Source organism: Notamacropus eugenii, chromosome 3, assembly GCF_028372415.1.
Source record: "Notamacropus eugenii isolate mMacEug1 chromosome 3, mMacEug1.pri_v2, whole genome shotgun sequence".
Taxonomy (NCBI): Eukaryota; Metazoa; Chordata; class Mammalia; order Diprotodontia; family Macropodidae; genus Notamacropus; species Notamacropus eugenii.
The window spans coordinates 136,241,816-136,266,744 of record NC_092874.1 but is presented as its reverse complement, the minus strand read 5'-3'; the positions used below and the strand labels follow the sequence as shown (position 1 = coordinate 136,266,744).

Sequence of the window (24,929 nt, the reverse complement as noted above, 5' to 3'; positions counted from 1 at the left end):
ATTAATTAAGATCTGTGCCTCTGGAACAGGAGAGGTGAATGAATAGAGAGAAAGAAAATAGAAGAGGAAGCAATGTTTGCTATTCCCAGGGAAAAATTCAACTGTTTTATTATGAAGAAAAGGCTTTCATTTCATGCTGTGCTTCCCAGTTAGGAAGTGCGTGTATTTGGAATCAGAGACAGCATTTGGCACATAGTATGTTTATTTTATATTGCAATTATATTGATATGCTAATGTATTCATTCATGACATTGTTATCTATGGAATCAGATCAAGAAAGGCTGTAGGGAATACGGAGAGCTTTGCATTTGCAATCTGAAAAGAGTAAGTTCAAGCTCAGCTCCAACTTTGTCTTGCTGTGCAACCCTGAGCAAGTCATTGATCTGCTGAGTAGCAGTTTTCTCATCAATGAAAGTGGGTTATAACTACCTGGCTTACTATTTTCCCATGAGGAACAACTTTGTAATCTTCAAGCAACAGGTAGCTGGGAGTGCCTCTTATCAAAGTGGGATTTGCTCATTGTCTCTGGGGAAGGCCATAGTATTCAAATAGGCAGGAATGTCTTGGTGAAAGAGGTGAGATAGTTGTTATCTTTGTGCTTAGTCCAGCAGTGGCCACACAATGATGGCACTGTGTCCACAGAGATCCCAACAGAATTGCAGGCTCAGCTGCTCCTCTGTATAGCATGAAACTTCAATGATATATTCGATAGGTTATGACCAAAGCTGGAAATTAGCCAATACTGACAATGATCAAGAAATATTATTATTATAAGAAATAACTGGCATTAATACACTCTATATACTTATGCAAATTTAAGATTTGCAAAGCATCTTTTATATATTAGTTCATTTGATCCTTACTATTATTATACTTATTTTGTAGTTGAAGAAACTGAGCCAGACAGGTTTGGTAATTTGTTCAGTGTCACATAACCAGCAAGTGCCTGAGGCTAGATTTGAACTCAGGTCTTCCTGAGTTCAAGTCCAATACTCTAGCCTCTGTGCCACCTACCTACATTTCTAGTTTGACCCTTGAAAACATATAGTATGCTTTTATCATCATGCAATTTTTAAATTATACTAATTTTATTTAAATAAAATGCTATTCCTAATAGTGAGATTTCATAGTTATGTCTCAGGTAATTCTAGTATTAATTCTTTAAGTGAAATTAATGTTCACAAGCTTCTGGCGATCAAGTGAAAATAAAATAATGCCCAAGCAAACATGATCTTATTTTTTCTAATTCTCTGATTCGTTACAGTTATGTTCCTCTGTTTTGCAAACATCAGTATCTTTTGTAGCATATCTTGCTGGAATTTGTTTCACAACAGGGTAAGCCCAGAGGGGAAATACCAGGAGTTTGGCTAAACAAAAATAAAATTCAGGTATTATAAATCAAATGGCCTAGCAAGAAGTCATATGTTCAATTGTTGAGAAGTCAACCAAGTTAGAGAGAGCTAGGCAGACAAGTAATCATCCCCCCTTCCCACACCCCACATCAAAATTCCAAGGGATTCCCAAGTCCTCTAGTTTAGTTTTACCTTTGCTGGAATCACTTCTGTTACATTTCCAACAGGTAGCCATCCAGCCTCCCCTCAAAGACCTCCAGTGAAGGGGAGTCCACAACCCTAAAAAACAGTTAGTTTCCCTCTGAGACAGTTAAAACTTTTAGAAAACTATGTTGAACCCAAAGTGCCACCCTTCTAACTTCACCCCATTATCAATAATTAGTTCTTCCCACTAGGACCAAGTAAAACAAGTCAATTCTCTCTTTATCGTGATATTCCACATACTTGAGGATAGCTCCCATGTGTCCATATCTCTTCTTCTTCAGACTAAATGCGCCCTCCCATTCCTTCAATTAATTGTTGTATAGCATCATCTCAAGGTCCTGCATCTTCCTGACCATCCTCTTCCAGAATCACTCCAAGTTCATGGCGTTATATAGGATCATAGTTCTAAAGTTTGAAGAAACCTTAGTATTCATCTAGGTCAACCCTTCATATTACATGAGGAAACTAAATGTTAGAGAGGTTGCCTGGGTTGTCAGAGACCACAGAGGAAGCAAGTGACCAAACCAATATCCAGACTCATGGTTTCTGATGTTATCGTCTTTCATAAAAATGTGACATCCAGAACAGACCAGGGTGGAATGCAGTGGATTTTCTGTCTCTGTTGAGCTGGAAATTATGCTTCAATTAATTTCTAAAATAGTCTAAGATAGCATTAGCTTTTTTGCCTGGCCCTCCAGACTCTCTCTCCTATGCCCTCATGTTGCCCCATACATTCAGCTCTTCTCCCACCCCACGCCCCATCTGAACTTCATTTTATGTGTTGGCTTCCCTCATTAGGATGTCATGCTTTTGAAGGGCAGAGATTACTTCTACTTGTATTTGCCTTTCCCACACTTAGCACGTAGTAAACACAATAAATACAAGTTGAATTTTTGTATTACACTGCTGATCTTTTATTGAGATCTTACATTGGACCAATACTCTTCTTTTCCAATATACCCTTTTTTCCCTTCTCTATTCAGAGAGGTGTCCTTTATAAACAAAGAATTTAAAAAAAGAAAAATCAGTTCAGCAAAGTTAACCAGCACATCGGCCAAATGTGGTAGTTTATTCAGGGTTCCATACCACAGGCCCCCAACTCTGCAAAGAAAGAAGGGAGGTGTATTTTATCATTTCTTCATCAGGGTCAACCTTGGTCATTGTAATTACATCATAGGCACTTTCTTTTTGTTGTTGTTGCTTTTTCCATTTGCATTGTTATAGTCCTTGTGCATGTGGTTTTCATGGTTCTGCTTATTTACATTTTCATCAGTTTATACAAGTCTTCCCATTCTTCTATGTATTCTTCATAGTCATTGTTTCTTATGGAACAGTAATATTCAATTACATTTATGTTGAGACGTTACTCATTAGCCTGGCATCTATTTTGTTTCTACTTCTTTGTTACTACAAAAATATTGTAGTGTATATGAAATCTTTTTATCTATCTTTGATTCTGTGGGATACATAGTTGACTGCTATTTTAGAATAGGAAGTAGACCTTCAATTCACTTGGTGTAGAGAACTCCCAGCTGAAGAAATTCTCTCAGTTGTGCAGGTTGTAGCATATGTTCTGGAACTTAAAGTCTTAGTTAGTTACGAGTTAGTAAGTCAGTTACCAGTTAGTTACTCATCAGTAGCACTGAGAAGTTAAGGAACTTGCCAAAGCAGCCAGGCAGTGCAATAGATTAAGTACTGGACCTGGAGTCAGTAAAACTGGAGTTGAAATCCAGCCTCCGACACTTACTAGCTATATGATCCTGATCAAGTCACTTAACCTCTGTCTGCCTCAGTTTCCTCAGCTATAAAATGGAGATAATAATAGCATCTCCCTCACAGAGTTGTTGTGAGAATCAAATGACATAATACATATAAAAGCACCTAATATAATGCCTGGTGCATAGTATGACCTATATAAATGCTTATTTCTTATGCTTGTCCCCCAACCAACGGTTACCTGGCTTGAACTTGAACCAGAGGAAGAACTTGAACCCAGATCTTCCTAAATCAGAAGCCAGCTTTCAATCCAGCATGCAATACTATTTAATATATGTTTATTGAATTTCTGACATAGATAACAGTGTAAGCAAAAAATACAAAGGTAGGGCAATGTGGGAAACCCCAAGGCACGTTCCAGCTTGGTTGGAATATTGGGTGGATAATGGGGAAAGTGTGACATAAGACCAATAGTGTAGACTAGATGAGGGCAGGGGTTGTTTGAACAGTGTTGGGTAGGTAGTAGGAAGACATTAAACATTTTTAGGAGAAGAGTGACATGATACTATAGATTACCACAGGTGCAAATGGGTGGACGTCTGGTAAGCAGAGTTTAAAATTATACAAAGAATTCAGGCCAAAAGTGGGTGAGCAGGGATGGGAGAAGAGAGGAATAAGTTGACTTGAAGAGGAGATAACATGAGATAGCTACGTCAGTGGCTAGATGGAGCAGAGCAAGGACTTGTCATCTTAACCTTAAAGAACCTCTTCTTACTCAAGGGTTACATCTTCCAGTCATTTACAAACAGAGTCCCTGAATCTGATTCCTCTTCACTGGCTGACTCTTGTGAATTGAGCAGGTCCCTGAAAGGGCATTGTTATATGGGGCTAGAGAAGACATGTTTCAGAGTGGGATATTTCCCAAGCTGAAGGGAGAGTAGTAATCTATTCTGGGACCTAAGAACAGAGATAGTGTCTTAAGCCCTAACGAACAGGGATTCAGAAGCAAAAATGGAACTTGATGCTTAGCCGAAATTACTTGGGTTTAGGAATTCATAGGTATCTGTTAAAACTGGTCTCACAGTGTAAGTAGGTATCAAGAATAGCCTTGCTCCTGATCCTCTCACTCCCTTGCTCTACCTAAATCTATCTACTTGCTTCCACCTCAACGTTCAGGCCAACCTACATGGAAATTCTAATCTTAGGCAGGCTGTGTACAAGGAGTGTTTGTATCAAAGGATATTGATGAATGTAGAGTAACACGCCAAATTCTTGCTGCTGACATCCCCATGCTTCTTTCTCAGATCCTATCCATGGCTCCTGACATAATCCTGCCCACTCTTTGGCCTAATCTCTTGACCCTGTGCTCTCTACAATCTCTTTAACATATAGTCCTGGATTATTATTCTTATTCTATACCTTTTTTCCTAGATGCAGAGTATCTCCCTCTTCCGCCATACTTTAGGGGCCTTTCTGGACTTGAGCTCTGACTTTCAGGAGCTTACTGGTCTTATCATTGGACCTTTTATACTATTTCAGTTTAAAGTCCAAGCTTCCTTGGTTTACCCAGTTCTATGGCCACCCAAATCCTAGCATTACAGTGGTGAGACCACTGTAAAAAGAGACAAGCTAGCCAGAGTAAGAGATGAGAGAGCGATTTCTAAAACAAGGTGAAGTGAAATTGATTTCTGTTACACAAACTATTCATCTTCACATTACATGTAACTCATTGTGAGCAGGGAAATGTCCATTATATCACACCATACACCCCCTCCATGGGCACTGAAGTTCAGTCTGCAGGAGAGGTAGTTCTTATGGTTGTTCAGTCTGAGTCACATGATGAATTGCATCATCCTGTTTTTAGACATTAATCACTTTAGGAAAAAAACCAACTGTTGGTTGTTTTTCAGATATGCGACATATTTTCTGATTTCTGCCTGTTTTTCATACTTTAAAAGCAATTTAATAAGTACCTTTTCATTTTTGCTTCTCAAGATTGGGTGGAGATTTATGTTGTTTGCTTATCACATTTTCTTGGTTTTATGTGGATGAGAAAAAGTAGCTCTACCCAGTCTGGGATTCATTTTTTCTTTTCTTTTTTTTTTTCTTTTTATTTTTTAATGTTTAACAATCACTGCCATACCATTGAGATTTTATCCCCCCCCACCTATCCCCCACTACCCCCCTCCCTCCCCACGACTGCATACAATTCTGTATAGATTCTACACATACATTCCTATTGAGTATATTTTCACTATAGTCATGCTATGTAGTCAGACTAAAATAAATGAAAGAAATCGTATAACAAATCAGAATATGATACACAAACACATACACATACACAAACATGATCTGCTACATTTTGTGAGTGACTTCCATATTTGGGATTCATTTTTTCTTAATCTGGATGTTTATTTGTCAGTATTATTTCCTTACTTGAAGAGTTTTTGGACCTCAAGGAATGAGTATCTGTAAATGTAAATGGGACATAGTCTTCCCTTCCCCCACCTCAGCTATTATCTAGCCAAGAAAGCCACATTTTAGTTCTTCCCTCATAAATCAAGCCCCTTAGCTCTTTAATCTCCTCCATTGCCTTCCCTTCAATCTGTGAATGCATACCTCAGCCTTACTCACAGCTAACCAACAAGTTGTCCTATGATGGTGACCTGTTAGATTTATGGATCTCTTTTTAGATTGCCTTCTCTATCTGTCCTCGTTCCATGAAATATTCACATTGCCTTATGTTCACCTCACACTTATGATCTTTTTCTTAGCAAGAGTTTTGTTAATGTGCATTTTACCTAAATCCTAGTTTCCTATCGCAAAAAAGTATCACTTTCTCTGAATTCTTTTTTCCTAAGATAATAATAATACCTGTCCCATCAACCTATTAGGGTTGCCTTGAGATTGAAATGAGAGTATATGTGTGTGTGTGTATATGTATGCATGCAAATACACACACACATATTTATTCACATATATATGAAAGCACTTTTTATAGTTCTTTATTCTTTTCATAGTTTTTTTCATGTTTGCTATGATATGTTTTTGTCACATTTAAAGTCTATTAACTGACATACATATGTAAAGGTTAAGAAAAGCAGTAGTTTCTGAATAGTAACACATCTTTTCTCAAATTAATAGCAGTTTGTTCATTCAGTGGATGGCTGCTGCCCTCAGTTCTGCTAGTCTGATAATGTGATAAATTGGGCTTATAGCTATGCCATTTTTCCCAAATCTAACTTTTAGTTCCATCAGTATGTTGTATAATGTGCCCACATGGCATATTGAATAGATATTCAGCTCCAAATAAGGAAGACTTGGGTTCCAATCCTGCCTCTAACATGCTGGCTGTGTGACCCTGGGCAAGTCATTTTTATCAGTGTTCTAGGCATACCTCCATGACTATAAATTGCAGAGAAGGTGTCAACCTGCATTGGTAGAAGGGGATTTCCTCCCCTGGGAATTCCTTATCTCAATGAAATCCCAGATCTAGTCCCTATCCTAAAATAGCAGTTAGGCATATACCCCAGAGTCAAAGATAGAAAGTACACGCACACACACACACACACATTGGAAACAAAATGATCCAGTCTTAGTTCTCTCAATGAGTCAAGTACTCTTAATGATGAAATAACTAAACATGAGTCACTGAATTGAATGGGGTCTTATAGTAATTATTTCAAAAGTGAACTTATAGGAAATGTAAAACTGCTAGTTAGCAGAAAGCTTGTCAAGAAGCTTCCAGGCTTAAACAATATTGTCTGCCCTCTATTAGGTTGAAATAAGCCCCCAAACTATTCCCCAAAAGCAAAGATCATGCCTATATAACTTGCTTAGTATTTCAAGGATATGCGACTTCATCAGTATAGGTGCCCCTATCATTACCACAGATTAAAACCTCTCTCCACCTTATTAGACAATATGTATAAATTGCTGTGACCAAAACATTCCTTCACCCAATGGCCAACTTTCCATTGATGAGAAGATCTATGAGGTTCCTCCCAGGTCCCAGCTCCAGAGCTATGATTTTAAAATAGATATCTTCAGACTTAGCTAGGCTTGTCCTCAAATTGTGTGTGTATGTGTGTGTGTGTACCCAGGCCATCATAGAAACTGTGTTCAAATTCTGTTATGGCCACTTGCTACCCTATGTCACCTTGGGCAAAACACTTAACTTCTCTATTCCTCAGTTTCTCCACCTACAAAAGGTGTGGTTTGAACCAGATGAACTCTATAATCCATTTCAGTTCTAAATCTATAACCCTTTGATCCTCTCCTTGAAGCCTTTCCAGCATGGGAGAACCAGAGGTTATTTCCCCACTAGCATAGTCTTTGAAAACCTAGAGTGCCCTCCATGCCACAATAAGGCAGCAGAGAGAGTTGAAATTTTTGTTTTATAATTGCCCTTTAAAAAATACCATTCAATGATGGTGATAGAATGGTTCTTTTTTTCAAAAGGATTATGCCAATTTGCCCTTAAGAGAATCAAGTGAAGAAGAAAGTATACAGATATCTAAAAGCATTGTTTTCATTCTATTCTAAGAACCAAATAAGTACAGCAGAGGCATTGTGGGGTAGATAGCTAGGACGCATCACAGAGTGCCAGACTTGAATTCAAGGAGATCTAAATCCAGCCTTAAATAGTATGACACTGGATATGTCACCTTAACCTCTTTGAGCCTCAGTTTCCTCATATGTAAAAATGAAATCATAATAACATCTACCTCACAGGGTTTTGTGAGGATCGAAGGAGATAGCATATGTAAAAAACCCCTCAAACCTTGAAGTCCTATATAAATGCTATTTCTAATAATAGTTAAAATTGTAGTAGTAGTAGGAAAAAGACTGGAGTTGGTCTCAGGAAAAGTCTGATTTTGAATGCTGGCTTGTATCACGCATTAGTTATATGTTTGTTCCCAGGCAACTCATTTATGATCCCTGAGCCTTCATTTCCTCTTCTGAAAAGAGGAGATAATAATCTTATAGGGTTGCTATAGGGAAACTCCTTTTTAAAAGAGTCATAGAAATGTGAGCTGTAGCTACAAGTATAGAATAAATGCTTTGATTTCTGGAATGCTGATTTAGAGTTAAAGTGCTCACCATGAATAAATGAATTGAATGAAGGAAGGAAGGAACGAAAGAAGGGACACTAATATAATCCACCTGTGGGCTAAGTCCAAAAAAATAGGCCTTAATTTTACAGTATTTTCATAATATCTCTCAATTGTGACCCTTCCCGGTAGTTGTTGAAGATCTAAAGGATACTAATGAACAATATCTATTTTTCTTTTCTTCCAGGGAAATGATATTGACCCTGAGGCAGTAAAAGGTGAAGTGTTAAAAGTGGGAAATAAGAGCTGTGAGAATATCCGCTTGCACTCTGAAGCCGTCTTATGTACGGTCCCCAATGACCTGCTGAAACTGAACAGCGAGCTAAATATAGAGGTGGGATTCCTGAATTACTTTCATGTTTATTAATAAGGATGCCAGCGTAATTATGTCACTTGCTGCCTTAAAATACATCCCAAAAGCTCATTTGTATGTTAACTTAAGTTCATCAAGACAGCCTGGATTCTTGGTTGTGACTTGACAAATGGTGGATTTTGGTTACATTGTCCCCCTACCAGTTAAGCTCATTTTCTAGAGGCCTGGCTGAGGCAACATTTCCAAACAGTAAATAACAAGATTTCTCAGACAATGGCAGGATCTGTCAGCAGATCTCAAAGTCTCATTAAATGGACGACCTCCACAAAGCCTTATTTAATAGACCTCCTAGCTAGTTCCTGACAGTCTAGATCAGCCACCACCACTCCCCGCCCATGTTCTTCTCTCTGTGGATTTCTGAGATATACACCAGAGGGAATGCAACTGACAGCCCCAGATTCTCCTCATGACTTCTTCCCCTCCATAGAGCTCTCCTAGTATTCTGTTTTTTCCTGTTCTATTCCTTTAGCATATTCTAAATTATATTATAGTTTTTCTATACATTTTATCATTTCTAATAGATTATAAACTTCTTGAGGGCAAGGAGCATTGCAGGCTGTGGAGGATTTTGAATGTCGGACTAAGGTTACCTTGAATTTAGCTGCCAACATATTCTATCTCTATCCCCAGCCATCTCAATATGCCCAGGAAATTAAAAGCAGACCCTCTCAAAAAGAATATAAATAAAAAGTTAGGGACCACTGGAAAATAACATTAAGATCTTGCCTACACAGTTTAAATTCTAAAATGGAAAATTTATATTTATGCAATTAATTTATTCTCAGTAAAGAGAGTGAATGTCTAAATATTCTTAATATCTTTTAGAAAAGCAACAAACTGAATAAAATGTTAAGAAAACAAGAAAAAAAGTACTAAAGGTTAGCACATGGTGTCACAGATTAGAATTCAGTAGCCCTAAGTCTTTCCAAGCAAAGCATCTGGACTAGAATTGAGATTTTATTGGTGTGAGCATCTCCCAAGTGAGGAAACTCCTTCTGCCATTATAGGTCAGTAGTTTGTCTGCAACTCCAAATCTTAGACAGTTGCCTAGAGCACTAAGAAGATAAGGACCTTCCCAAAATCACACAGTCCATATGTGGACAAGAGCTTCAAGGCACGTTCCCTATGCACTATTCCATGTGGTTAATAAACATATTTCTCAAGTTTCTACAATGTGCAAAGCATTGTGCCAGTACCAGAGGAAATTCAAAAATAAATGAGAGGGCTAACAATTCAGTAAGGGAAATAAGAAAAAGTGACTAATATAAAAATAATATACTTAATTCATAGAAAAGGTACAAAAGAAAGTGCTCCAGCAGCTCTGAAGAGAAAGGCATTACTTCCCTTCTGAGCAGATGAGGGAGAGATTCCTAGAGAAGGTAATAACTGAGCTGGACCTTAGAGGACAGACTACATTTCAAGTGGGTGAGGAATAGGGAGCAAATACATTCCAGCTATAAGAATAGTACATGAAAAGGGGGAGGGAGGGGTATAGAGAGAAAAAAGTACAGAATAATAAGCTCAAGAGCAATAAGTGGGTCCAGGGACAGAGGCACAGAAGACAAACAAAAAAATAAATAAATAAATGAATAGATGAATGCATGAACAAACGAACGAATTAATAAATAAGTGAATGAGTGAATGAATGAGTGAACAAATGAATGAATGAATGAATGAATAAGAAGTAAGGTGTCATAAGGCTAGAAAAATCAGATCATACAGAGTCTTGAAAGCCAGACTAAGGATTTTATATTTATATTTGCTAGGTGAAAGAGAGCAAGTAATGGGAATGAGCGGAAAGGTAACCTGACCAAAGCTATAAACCTTTATCATTTGTTGAGCTGTAATGCAATACACAATGATGATTTAGCAACATGTAAAATGCAAATGGGCCAAATAACACATAATACAAAATAGTCTTTCAGTTCAAAAGTTAAACTAAGGCCTTTCAGAGATATACATTCAATGACTTACTTATGAAGACTGAAGAAAAATTGATGAAACCTACCTTCTTAGTCTGAAGGAGATACCACCATTGCCAGAAGTAATTACAGTAATGTTCATGTACCATATTACACCAAGAAATAATCAGTTCAGCTCATTGCCTGTATTGTAAGCAAAATGCCATGTATATTATGCTATTTCTTTATTTTTTTCATTGTAGTGGAAGCAAGCATTTTCTTCAACTGTCCTTGGAAAAGTGATAGTACAACCAGATCAGAATTTCACAGGACTCATTGTTGGAGCTGTCTTGCTAGCACTATTGCTCTTGCTACTACTGGGGCTTTTTCTGTGGCTGAAAAAGAGGAAGCAGATTAAAGGTGCATCAGTTTTTTTATTTTCTTTTTTTTTTAAAGAGAGAGAGGAAAAACCTTTAAATAGTACTCTTCATATTTACGGCAGTGTTCCTCAAAGCCATCTATGTTCCCCTCACTCCAAAATGTTACTGAGAACGTACTACTTCTATTGAAAATGGTCTGTATTTAGTTTTGGAGTTTATCATCATTGACCCAGGATAGAGAAGTCTTTAACAAACTCTTTTTTTTCTATTTGTTTTAAGATCTGGGCAGTGACTTAGTTCGCTATGATGCAAGAGTACACACTCCTCACTTGGATAGGCTTGTAAGTGCCCGGAGTGTAAGCCCCACCACGGAAATGGTTTCAAATGAATCTGTAGACTACAGAGCAACTTTTCCAGAAGGTATATTTCAGTTTATTGTTCTGAGAAATACCTATATATATATGCACTTCAGTGTGAATTTTTTTTCTCAGTTTTTACATGCAGCCTTCCTGCAAGAGTTTAATGGATTTTAATTTGGAACCAGACCCATGTCTCATTATATTTTTAGGGCCTTTCAGCTATTGTCCCCCAGATAAGTGAACCATGAAATCACAAGGGAACAGGTATTTCATTTGTTATTTGAAAAGTACATTAAAAAGTTGTGAGGGTTCTCTAAACTAAATTGGGAGCATTAGAGCTGGTCTCAGAGTCAGGATAACCTGGACTCAAGTTGCCCACAGAGGTCTCATGACCCTGAGCAAGTCACTTAACTCTTCAAATTACATAACTTCTATAAATTACAAAATACTTGCTGATTTTTTTTCTTTAATTGGACAAATTAAGTCAGGAGAGGTACGATGAAAATGCACATTTTAGTCAAAGGTAACTTGCCACTACTTGGCTATTTCTTTTAGACTGCTACATATAGGAATCCAAACATACACATAGTTCCATCAAGGCATCCATAACAAACACTATGATTTATTAAGTGCCTTGCATGTGCAGGGCACTATGCTAAGCCCTGGGGGAATACAATATACAGATAAGAGATAGTTGCTTTCCTCAGGGAGCCTCCTGTCTAGAGGGTGGGTCACAAACTTTACAGCCTAGCACCTAAAGTATTCCAGGACTTTTCAGTCTATTTTGAGGTCTAATCCAGAACAAACATCCGGTTGTGCTGAGAAATAAAGAAATGTTCAGTATCATCTGCTTCAAAAAAAAAAATACTCTCACCAAATAATGGTCAAATTAACTGGAGCATTTCACATTGTTTAACTCAAAATATGTTGGCAAAAGTACAGTCTCTACATTTTATCAACTTTATTACCTTTAGAAGTTTCAGGATATGAGTCAACTGTGAGCATTTTCCTGGTTGAACATTTACCACTGGACAAATATAGTGAAATCAGACTTAGAAAATACTTACAAATCTTGAAACTGCTCATCAAGTCAATGGGTGATGGTACTAAAACAACTCATATCTTTATAATTTTGCACTAATTCCCTGATATTTTGAAAGTTTTATTCATTCACCCCAGTATAACCAAGAGAAGTCATGACTGTATTATTTAATTTCCTACATGACCTTTGCCCCATGTAATTCCATGTATGAAACTAGTTTCCATGACAAGTTGCTGCCATTTAATTTGTATGAACAGGAACATTACATTATGCTTTTTTTCAGTTTTTGTTGTTCTTCTATCATAAGCAAGAAAACTAAAATCCACAGATAATCCCAAAGATTTATTTTAACCCAGTTTCAATGTTCTTTTCCCAGCAAAACTTTTATTATAACTGCTTGAGTTTCAAATGCTTGAACCTCAGATGTTTAAATCTTATCTTTTATTTATCTTATCCACTGTTTACTAATATTAAAAAATAAAGTAGCCAACTGACAGAATAATCCACAATCAGCTCCCAAAAATTTGAATCGACTATATTGCAGCAAATAATTCCCCTTGTGTTCTACCAGTGGGGACATACATTAAAAGAGAACTTTATAAACTGAAGAACCAATAAGGGATTCCATGCCAGAGAACTTTTTCTTCTCGAAGGCTCAATGGTTTGTTAGTTTCAAACTAATCTAGATTCAGCAGCAACCCCCTGATCCATACTACCAATGTAAAAATTATCCTACTACCAAAAGGCATAAGACAGCTGTTCTGATTGCCAATTGTAAATGAAACTCCTATCCATAGTCTCAGCCTCTAGTCTCAGGCCAACATCAGGTGAAATGCTTGAAATGTTGGTAAACAGCGGCAAAGTACTGTCCTGAGAGGGACTGTTAGAATCTCCAGGTCCAGTGGGGAGGTTCTATGTCCTGGATCCCCAGGAATTTGGGAGATCCCTTTCTAACCTAAACCCATCTAATCCCATTCCTTTCCCTCCTTACTTTTTTGAGCCAATATAATTCCAAAATTCCTGTACTGCCTCCCAGTTTGACAACTTCTCTGGCTGTAGCATCTTTGGCTCTCCTTGGCCCACTGGTCCAGAGCAGATGTGATCAAAATGACCCACATGGAAAATATTGAAATGTGTAAAATAGATTGGAATGAGGCAGTATTCTATTCCATTTCTTCTCAAAAGGGCCTAATACCAATACTCTGCCTTTCAGCACCTAAGACTGGACTATATATAAGCCAACTCACATCTTTATTTTTCCAGTGAAACACTATACAGGGTGTCCCAAAAGTCTCAGTGTAGTTTGGGGTTTAATAGTTTAAAATTATTAAGGATAAAAATATTAATAGCTAATATTTATATAGTGCTTACTACTTGCCAGACAGTGTGCTGAGTACTTTACAATCATTATCTTATTTGATCTCCATAACAATCCTGCAAGATAGGTGCTATTATGATCCCCATTTCCCCGGAAACTGAGGAAACAGGGGTTAAGTGATTTGCCTAGGTTCACACAGCAACTTAGTATCTAAAGCAGGATTTGAACTCAAGTTTTCTGGACTCTAGTCCATTCATTGCACCACCCAGCTGCTCCAAAGCTATTTAAAAAGCTTAAACTGCACTAAGACTTTTGGGACATCTTTTATAGAGCTGTCACTTTTTTTTTTTTTTGCCCCTCTTCAAGAATCATTTATCCTGTTCATTAACAAACAACTGATATTTTCTCTTGGTTCCAGTACCCTAAATCCAGGAACGCCTGAGTAGCAAGAGATGGTGAAAAGAACATTGGACCCAAGAGTTCAGAAATATAGACCTGTCTCTGCTACCTCTTAGATGCATGACATTGAGCAGAATCACTTAGCACCTCAGTCTCAGCTTCCTCACTGGAAAAATGAGATTAATAACTGAATCCTTTAATAATGGATCATAACCAGATCACGCCCATGAAAAATTACTGTTAAGCACTATCGAATTGTAATTGATTTTAGGACCATGACCACTTAATATCTGAGCCTCAGTATCCTCATCTACAAAATGGGCACAAGGCTTTTAGGTTCTGCTATAATAGGGCTGCTGTGATGCTAAAGTGAGATAAGGCCAGTAAAGTGCTTTGTTCATTTTACCCCATTATTATTAGAAAAACTCTTTTCTTGTACAAGAATAAAAATTTATCCTACCTTCTGTCTCAGTGACCATAGATGTAGAACTAGAAGGAAATTCAGACATCATCTAGACCAGCTCCTTCCCTTACTTGTGGGGAAACTGAGTCCAATTATTGTCATCTTTAGATCAAGATTCCCCTGCCCTTATACCCATTCCTTCCACAACTGTCTCCTTTATTTGCTAGAAGAGAAGCAAAGCTCCCCAGCTGGAAAGGGCATTCCTTCCACTCAGAGATTTTATTGTCAATACATTCCTTTTGCATCGCTGACTGCTCCCCAGGAACTCACTGCCAGCAACCCCACCTCCTCACTCAGGGATTTCACTGTACAGAGGAGGGGGCAAGGAGGGAGAGGGAGAGACAGAGACAGAGAGTGATCTCAAGGCACAAAAAGTTTCAGGACCCCCCAACCTAACCCCTTAGAGCCTCTTCCCTGAGAGGGGGGACTGGGTCTTAAAGATAATTGGGCAGGGATCTCTTAAATTCTTTTTGGTCTCTTTTCCCTCAAAGAAGATTTTCAAGTGCATTTAACTTGATCACAATAGAAAGGCCCAGGTGGTAATATCAGACAGGCAGTTCTAACCTGTCTTTTCAATTGACCCTGAACCCTTCCTTGTAATGGAAGAGCCAACACTGAGGCCAGCAGTTCCCAAGTGTGTGAATCCATCTGTTAGATTCTCTCCAATAGATTCTACTGTCCTCTCCTCTCCTTTGCTCTCCTTTCTCTCTGTCTCTGTCTGTCTGTTTCTCTCTCTCTCTCTCTCTCTCTCTCTCTCTCTCTCTCTCTCTCTCTCTCTCTCTCTCTCTCTCTCTCTCTGTCTCTCTCTCTCTCTCATCATTGGCTGGAAGTGAAGGTTTGCATTTCCAGGGAACTGATTCCATTGATAAAACAATCACTCAACCAAAAGCTGTTTCTCCTTTTCCTTTGTGTGAGTTAAGCTTTTGCAAGACAGGAAAATCACCCAACTGTTTGCATATATAATATGTATATTCTTCATTAGGGTTTCTCAATACAGTAGTAATCTTTAGTAAAACTCCTTGGCTCATTTTCCAACAGTTTGATATGCCCACTCAGAGGAAGCCGTGTGTAGCAGAACTGAAAGAACCTGAGCTCTGGAGTTACAAGACATGGGTTCATATTCCACCTCTTACATTTACTACCTGGGTGACAGAATCACTTGACTTCCTTGAACTCAGTTTCTCCACAAGGAAGGGAGGGAGCTGGACTAGATAACCTATGAGGTTCCTTCTAGCTCTAAATCTATGGTCACTGAGATAGAAGGTAGAATAAATTTTATTCTTTCACCAGAAAAGAGTTTCTCTATTAATAATAATATGATACAATGTGCAAAACACTTTGCCAACTTTATCTCTCTTTAGCTTCACAATAACCCTATAATAGTAGAGCCTAAAGGGCTTTTGCCCATTTTGTAGATGAGGATACTAAGGCTCAGAGATTAAGTGATTTGGTCATGGTCCTAAAATCAATGTAAGGCTTCTTTAGAACCTCACAATAATCCAGTGAGTTGTTATTTCTAGATAAGTTAACAGTGTTTTTTCCAAGATTTCCAAACAAATAATTAACCAACTTAAGAGAAAAAACTTTGAGATGTTCAAAGTGTTTATTTGCATATAATTGATTTGTTTATCTCAAAACCTTCTTATCTGTTCACTGAATGAGATATAAGGATCTTATCTTGGCAAATCTCTTTTTTTAAGGTAAAATCAACTATAAATGCTTAAAGGAATGAAGCAAAAGGTTTTTTTTAATCCTACAATTAAAACTTTGTATTATTTTAGACTATCCCCGTGTCTCTTTGCTTCTAATAAACCAAGTTTTTCCACTGTCTTTTAAACATATGCTAATAATTCAGGTTCCTCTTGCAGATCAGTTTCCAAATTCTTCCCAAAATGGATCCTGCAGACAAGCTCATTATCCTCTGACGGATTTGTCCCCCATTTTAACCAGTGGAGATTCAGATATATCCAGTCCACTGCTTCAGAATCATGTCCACATTGATATCAGTGCCTTAAATCCAGAACTGGTCCAAGCAGTTCAACATGTGGTTATTGGGCCCAGTAGCCTGATTGTGCATTTCAATGAGATCATAGGAAGAGGCAAGTATTCCAACTCTGATTTTGTTAGTTTTCTATAGAAGTGTTTTATGTTCTCCTTCAGCAAACAGATATATATATATATACATACAGAGAGAGAGAGAGAGAGAGAGAGAGATGTATAGCAAAGGTAATGCAAATGACAAAAAAAAAATAAGAGCTTTTGTTTTTCATTGTGCATACATTCTGTGTTGAAAATCAAATCTCCTGGGATGTGGCACCCCTGTTACTGCTATAATGTGGTCATCTCCAAAGCAGGCAGAAATAAATCACATTCCTCCATCACCCTCTTTAATAATGACAAGAACATTTTAATGGAATTTTTTACTGCTTTTAATTGCAGCCATTTTCACTGATGTCACCCTCCAATGTCTCTGTACATGGAAAACAGTGACTAACTCTCTCCAAAGCCCTAGTTCACAGCACCTCATGCCAGCATTCTTAGGAATGGTAATTTATATCTTTACCTTGGCCTTGATCAACATATATCATTTTTGCAATGTACTCTAATTCCTTTACACAATGGAGAAGCAGTGTTATAAGGCAGTCTGTCTGGGTAGCAGTAACAGCTAACATAAACAATGGTTGAGAAAATGTTTAGTGGGAAAATAAACCAACCAGAAAAAGAAGATATAGGTAGAAAGTGGATTCCAATCTCCTTTTCCTTTCTAAAATCTTTTATCTCCTTCCAAATTGAATCTTGAAACCCTTCCTCTGAAGATGCTGCCAAGAGGCATCAAGAGCCTGTGTTGTATTCCTGTTGAATCAGTTGGTGAGATAATTTACATTATATGAACAAAGGATCACATTTTCATTTGAGGTGACTCTTGAGGAGGGAAAAGGAGAAAACTGGTGAACAGAAAGAATTCCTTTTCATTTTTTAATCCATTGTATTCCCTTCCCTTCTGCCTTATAAATGCAGGCTATGTTAATAATAATAATAGTTCACATTTGTATCGCACTTCAGAGTTGCGATGCACTTCACATACATTATTTATTTTGATCCTTACAACAAACCTTAAATAATAACAATTTTATATAATTACACCAAGAGCTAGCATTTATCAAGTGCTTTAAAGTTTACAATGCACTTTACAAATATTATCTTATTTGATCCCCACAACATTGAAAAGTAGGTGTTATTATTATCCCCATTTTACAAATGAATAAGCTAAAGTTAAGTGACATACCCAGAATCAGAGAGCTACTCAGTGTCTAAGGCTAGATAGGAACTCAAGACTTCCTGATTCCGTTGCACTGGATAGCTCCTTATATTTATAAATACATAAACATGTGTGTGTATGTGTATACATATATGTGTATAATAAACATGTACGCTCATATGGATATTTATACTGTATACACATGTTTACAATACATGTGCTATTTTGTATTTATGTGTGAGTGTGTGTATACATATATCATCTACATAACATATATGTTTTAAAGTTTATAAAGCCATTTATAGATGACCTCTCATATGACCTACCAGGCAGGACTTACAGGTATTATGTCCATTTTATAGATGAGGAAACAGCCTTAGAGGATAAGTGACATGGACAGTGTTATAAAACCAGTCAGAGGCAAGTGTTAAATCCATGGCTGTCCCAAGTTCAACTCCAGTGTTCTTTCTACCCACTATACACCACACTGCGCAAATCACTGTGATTTCATTGGGGTTCATGGGAAAGGGTTTTTGTTTGTTTGGTTTTGATCTGGACCTGTGATTTCATCAGTGTTGAAACATTTCATCACTGATACAGATCAGCAACCCATCTGCAGTTTGTAGTCTTGGAGATTTACTTGAGAGCCCAAGATGGTAAATGAGTTGGCCAACCAGGGCCAGAGTGGTATAGGTGAAAGAGTACTTTTTCTGACCCCAGACAAAGACCTGGATCACACACTACCTGGGTGACCTTGGACAAGTCACATATCAGATCTGATTCAGAGGCTGTATAGTCCAACCTTTCCCTCCTTCATTTTACCAATGAATAAACTAAGGCCCAGGGAGATTGTGACATTCATTGTCACAAGTTACCATCAGAGGCAGGATTTAAACTCACTTTTATATCTGTACCTCATTTAATTCCCCTCCTCCCCCCATATTTCAGCTTCCTCAGCTGTAAAATGCGTAAGGTTGAACTAGATAGACTATTCTGTGTTTTCCCCAAACAGAGTTAGATTGACAGTGATCCTTTGGAAAAACAGGCTGGGCTGTGAGGTTTCTCATTCTGCCACTTGCCTGAGTCTTAATCCTAAAATGTTTGACTAAGCGGTCAGACTCTTGGCACCTATGGTGAAACTGCCTACATGACGGCCGCTTGGAAAGCAATTGGCTTCCAGTGAGTGGGAACTTAGTGAAATGAGTCTAAAGTGAGTCTACTTCATTCGGTCTAATGACTTGGAACCCCTTCCAATCTGAATCATGTAGCCAATGGTGACGAATTGGTGAAATTCCTTATTCCACAAAACTAGTCTCTTATACCCTTTCCTTCTCAAAAGCTGTGTTTAACATTATTTTTATTTTGGTGATTCTGGTTCTGTTCCTTAGAAGTTCGCTTTCTAATGTTTCTTTATCTAGTCTTCCTAACTAACCGGCAGTGCTCCCACTCTTTCTGTATTAACCTTCCTTATTTGAAGAGATCTGATTATATCACCTTCTGATTAAGAACTCTTTAATCCATGGCCCCATTTAATTAAGCACCTACTGTGCGCCAAGCACTGTGCTATGTGCCACAGATACAAAAACAATTATCAAAAGACCCCTACTTACAAAGAACTTATTTTCAAACAGAGGAGAAAAGTTGATAAATAAGTATAGGCAGAATAAATATAAAAAGAATAAATACAAAGTAATTAACTGTAAGGTAGTTTGAAAGGGAGGGCATAAAGTAGTTAAGGTGACCAGGAGAAGTGTCATGTTGAAGGTGATGCTTGAGCTGTACCTTGAAGAAAGAGGGGTGCTGTAAAGTAGAGAGAAGGAGAGAGCATATTCCAGGCACAGAGGAGAGCCAGGGCATAGGCAGAGCAAGGGAAAGATGGGGGAATTCTGTGTGAGGAACTGAGAGAAGGCCAGATGAACTGGGCGGGGTTGCAAAGTGTATTGAGTGGGAGTGATGGGCAATGAGGCTGAAAAGATAGCTTGAGCCCAGGTGGAATAGGGCTTAAAAAGTTAAAGAGAGAATGTGATTTCAGTTTCTCCTTATTGTCTAAAATCCAGTCCCCTTAGCCTGGCATTCAAGCTTCCTTCCCAGATTTATTTCAAATTGTGCCACTCCAACATACTCTAAGCTTCCTCCAACCTACTCACTAACTACCATAGAAGATGCATTTCTTCTCTACTTATATTTTTTCTCACACTATTCCCTTATTCCCTATGCCTAGAATTGCTTCCCCTTCATCTATTGAAGTTCTACCAATTCTTTAAAGCCTGGTATGCATGACACCTTCTCCATGATACCTTGATTCTCCTTGACGTCTGCCCTCAAACCTCACACCATGCATTGTTGACCTTTCTCTTAGGCACATCTGTTATCTTATATTGAGGTAAATAAGATTGTAAGCTCCCTGTCTGTAATAAGCTTTGGATCTTCTATGGCATTTAACGCAGTGCAAGACACCAAGTAGGTGCTGAATAAATTTGTTGAACTGAGTCATGTTGAATGGAACAAAACTAAACAAATCAGAGTAAGAAAATTCTATTATCTAATAGACCCTGTGGAATGAAAACGTTTCACTATCACACAGACTTGTCATAAGTTCATTCATGTCCCTGAAACCTAGCTACATACAGTAAGAGGCTAATGACATGGCAGCTAAGTGGTGTAGTAGACAGAGCATTGGACCTGAAATCTTCCCAAGTTCAAATACGCCTCAGACATTTACTAGCTATATGACCCTGTCTGCCTCCATTTCTTCATCTGTAAAATGAGCTGGAGAAGGAAATGGCAAATCACTCTAGGATCTTTGCCAGGAGTCAAAGTGGAGTCAGAAAGTGTCAGACATGACTGAAACAACTAAACAACAATAACATGGTTCACATGTGATATAGGTTTTAGGTTTATCAGTGACAACCATAAAGATCATATCATATATATGTGTGTGCCATATACATACATTTATATATGTATAAATATCAAAGGACCATGATTTCATCAATATCTCATCAATCTCATCAATCCTCCCTCCACTTCTTTAGATTGTTGAACAATCCCATCTCCTTTAGTATGATTCTCATTCAGATTTTTCTGTAATTCTTCCACAAGGAATCACAAAACACTGGAAGCCTTCCCTTATTTCTTTTAATAGTTCATGGATACCAATGTAGCACTTCAACTGTCTATTGATCATACATCATTCTCACAACATTACTGTCCCACTTCCTTTCCTAGCAGACTTGTCCATGATTACATAAAATAACATGCAATGTTTATTCAGTTATTCAAACATTAAGATATATAGATATATATTGTATTACCAAAAGAAAAAGTAATGTGGCTTTTACCATATGTTCCTTAAATCATTTCATTAATAAAAGTCTATACTATACAAATCTGCAGCCAAGGAATTTAGAATCAATGGGATTCATAAAAGTTAATTAGTGATTGCTGATTATTGGGAAACAGTACAGTGAAAAAGTTAATATTCCTTATTCTTCTCATAGGGCATTTTGGGTGTGTGTATCATGGAACTTTATTGGATAATGATGACAGGAAGATTCATTGTGCTGTGAAGTCCTTGAATAGTAAGTTAACAGTTTAATTGTAAAGTAATCCTTCTGGTTTTTTGTGAACTGAACTTATAGTTGCATTGTTGTAGAACCTATCTAGCAATAGAGAACAGCACCTGCTCTGCAGCTTATGATCTCTGAGACATGCTTGGGGTACTGACATGGGAAGCAGCTTGTCCGCAGTTAGGGGGCAGTACGTGTCACAGGAGGGCTGAATGCAGAACTTCCTAACCCTGTGGCCAGCTATTCTTCCACTCTATCATACTGACTCTCAAAATTATAAAATACCAGATAACTTAGATAAAGTATTAATTTACACTCCTTATAGAAATAAGCAGTTACTATGGAAATTCATGGATCTAATCCTGAAAATATGTTCAAGTTAGACTGTCACTAAAACGTTTTCATTAAACAATTACTTCTTATACCCCTGATAAACAAGGGTGTAGGTGAAAGGAGATGAGTATAATTTGACTAAGTCTGGCAGATGATGTTTGTTTTGTAAAAGATGATCTTTGGAAACTATTGGAAACATGTTGGCACATAAAGTAAGAATGACTCATTTCATGCTCAGGCATTAAAGTAATTTTTAAAAAACACAACTCCCATTAAAAAGGAGGGAAAAGAAATAAGATAAAGAAGAGAAACTATGCCAGTAAAAAACTTAAAAATATTACAGTAGCAACCGTACCAACAGTTTAACCAACATTTAAGGAAGTTATGCTGTGTAAGTTGAAGTTTTACATAAAGGAGATTAAACTTAAAAACAGAAGAAATTACTTGAGCATGGGGTCCACCTTTTACAAGCTACATGACTTTAGGAAAAAATCATTAATGTCTCTGAGTCTTAATTCCTCCATTTGTAAAAATAGGGATAATTATGATGCTTGCTCTACTACTACTACAACTCAAAGGGTTGTTCTAACTGTCAAGAAAAGTAATACATTTTTAATTTTTTAAACCACAAAACACTATGTAGATGAAATATATTATAACAGATAATTTCTCTAATTGAGGTTTAATCATTGAAATGCTAATTTATTTTAATGATTATTGATTGAGATATCCTAAAATGTTTTATAATTCTACACTACTGTAAATGGGATACATAGAATATTAAGTAGTTTTTTCCTGATAACTCAGAATCAAAATTGTTGTAGTTGTTGTTCAATAGCATCTGATTCTTCGTGACCCTGTGATCGTAGTTTGCCAATACTGTCCATGAGGCTTTCTTGGCAAAGATACTGGAATGGTTTGTCATCTTATTCTCTACTAGATTAAGGCAAACAGAAGTTAAGTGACTTGTCCAGGGTCACACAGTAAATTAAATGTCTGAGGCTGAATCTGAACTCAGGTCTTCCTGATTCCAGGCCCAGTATTCTATCTATTGAGCCACCTAGCTGCCTTCAAAATCAAAATACTGGTAAATCAATTATTATGTTATAGCGCAATATAATAGGTTTTCCATTTCCTCCCTTGCTTTTAGCCTGTTGGCATCCTTATAGTTTCCTGCTTCTAAGCTGCTATGGTCTGAGAAATCAAATAAACAAGGTTAGAATTATATATAAACTAAACTAATCAGTGATGAATGGTAGACACAAAGGCTTCATTGGACAGGTTTTAGGACAGATATAGGGTTTCAAGGAAGTCAGTGAAGTTTTAGCTTAAAGAATTTTGGGACACCCTGTATTTCAGAGAACAAAAAGTTTTCTCTGGTTTTTGTTTTTTCTTTCCAGGTTCTTTAGTTCTTGGCTTTTTTGTTCTGGGTTTTCAGGATTCTTAGTTAATTCTGCGTGCTAAATTGCTAAAAGTGTGACCTGAAAAAAAGCCATGTTTTGTAAGCCTAAAACATGCAAATGATGCATTCTTCAATATGTTTCTAGTTATAGCTTGTATCAAGAAATACAACATGCCTAATATACTCAGCACATCACTGGGCTCAGAAAAATATTACTCTGCTTTTTGTTCTGGCACTGGCCTGTTCTGCGACTTTGAGCAGACTATTTAATTTTTCTGAGTCCTAGTTTTCACATCTGTAAAATAATGGCAGTCCTGTTAGGTTAACCCTAGAGTAATTGTCTTCAGATCAATTATTAGATTCGATTAGAAATTAGAAATCATGCCATCTGCACAAATGCTAAGTATTTTACCAAATATTTCATTCTGGAAAATATTAGTATTCCATTCAAGCACATCAAGTTGATAGGCCATCAGCACTGTGTCCTGTTTTCAGAGAGAGATGTATATCCCCAGGAATTAGCATAGTACTTGGTATATAGTAGGGGCTTGATAAATGCTCACTGATTTGACTTGATTCTTTTCTGTAGATGAAAAACCTGAAAACTACATTCTGTTTATTTAGTTTCAGGGGGGAAACTATAACACTATAATGTGGTTGAGGAGGAATTATGTCATTCATACTTGGATGGGCATTCAGAAAATATAGTAGCTTTAAATTTCCATTGATTTTTCTGATTCTGACGAACTATTCATTTTATACGTATTGAATCCTGATTTCCCCAGTTACAAGTACCTTTCCACCAAAGTTGCCTTGTGTTTATTATATATATATATACAATTTTATATTTATAGAATTACATAATGACATATTATATATTATTATTATATAATATATACATATTTGCCATTTCTAGGTATATACATGTTGTCCATCCCATAAAACATAAGCTTCCAGAGGGCAGAGACTGGCGATACTTTGTATCACCAATAACTACCACACTGCAGTTCTTATTGACTGATTGTTAATTGGTTAATCAATTATTCTGCAATGAAATTTGATATTATTTTCTACCACCGGATTTCACAGGAATTACTGACCTAGGAGAGGTTTCCCAATTTTTGACTGAAGGGATCATCATGAAAGATTTTAGTCACCCCAATGTCCTCTCACTTTTGGGAATCTGCCTTCGTAATGAAGGATCTCCGTTGGTGGTCCTGCCATACATGAAACATGGAGATCTTCGAAATTTCATAAGAAATGAGACTCATGTAAGTATTTTACTATATATACCAGTTGAAGAATTAGGTTAATGCAAAAGCCATCAAAATAGGTCAGATTCAAAACTTTTGTGGTTAAATATTTTAAGTTTACTTTGTCAAGAACCTTGTATTCTACTCAGAAATACAACATATATGCATATTATAGGTATATACATGCATGCATGCATAGAAGGAGGGATACATATTAAGCACTTACTATGTGCCTTGTACTAGGTGAGATGTTAGGGATGCAAATGCATGCAATCAAGATAGGTTGTTGTTGTGTTCATCCTTCATTTTCGAAGAAGACCATGACATCAGAGAAATGATGACATGACTTGCACTAGACTTTGTTTTGAGTGAGGGAAGACTGTGCAAGGTCACCAGCCTCACTTTCTCCTCTTGAGTCATCTGGATCCAGTGACCAGATATTCATCAGGATGACTGAAAACTGCCCAGGATGCAATGGGAGACCTTGTTCTT

General features: G+C 37.3%; 1 protein-coding gene across 2 annotated transcripts in view; it reads left to right on the top strand.

Moving 5' to 3' along the window:
- MET (MET proto-oncogene, receptor tyrosine kinase) overlaps positions 1-24,929 on the top strand; it is a 153,743-nt gene that overhangs the window by 114,363 nt on the left and 14,451 nt on the right. Inside the window, exons 12-17 of one of the 2 annotated variants that reach the window (XM_072652966.1) lie at positions 8,574-8,720; positions 10,924-11,080; positions 11,320-11,460; positions 16,490-16,720; positions 21,381-21,461; positions 24,274-24,455. In XM_072652966.1, the coding sequence (XP_072509067.1) occupies positions 8,574-8,720; positions 10,924-11,080; positions 11,320-11,460; positions 16,490-16,720; positions 21,381-21,461; positions 24,274-24,455 (939 nt within the window). The remainder of the gene's footprint in view (positions 1-8,573; positions 8,721-10,923; positions 11,081-11,319; positions 11,461-16,489; positions 16,721-21,380; positions 21,462-24,273; positions 24,456-24,929) is intronic. The other variant, XM_072652967.1, reaches the window with a different exon arrangement.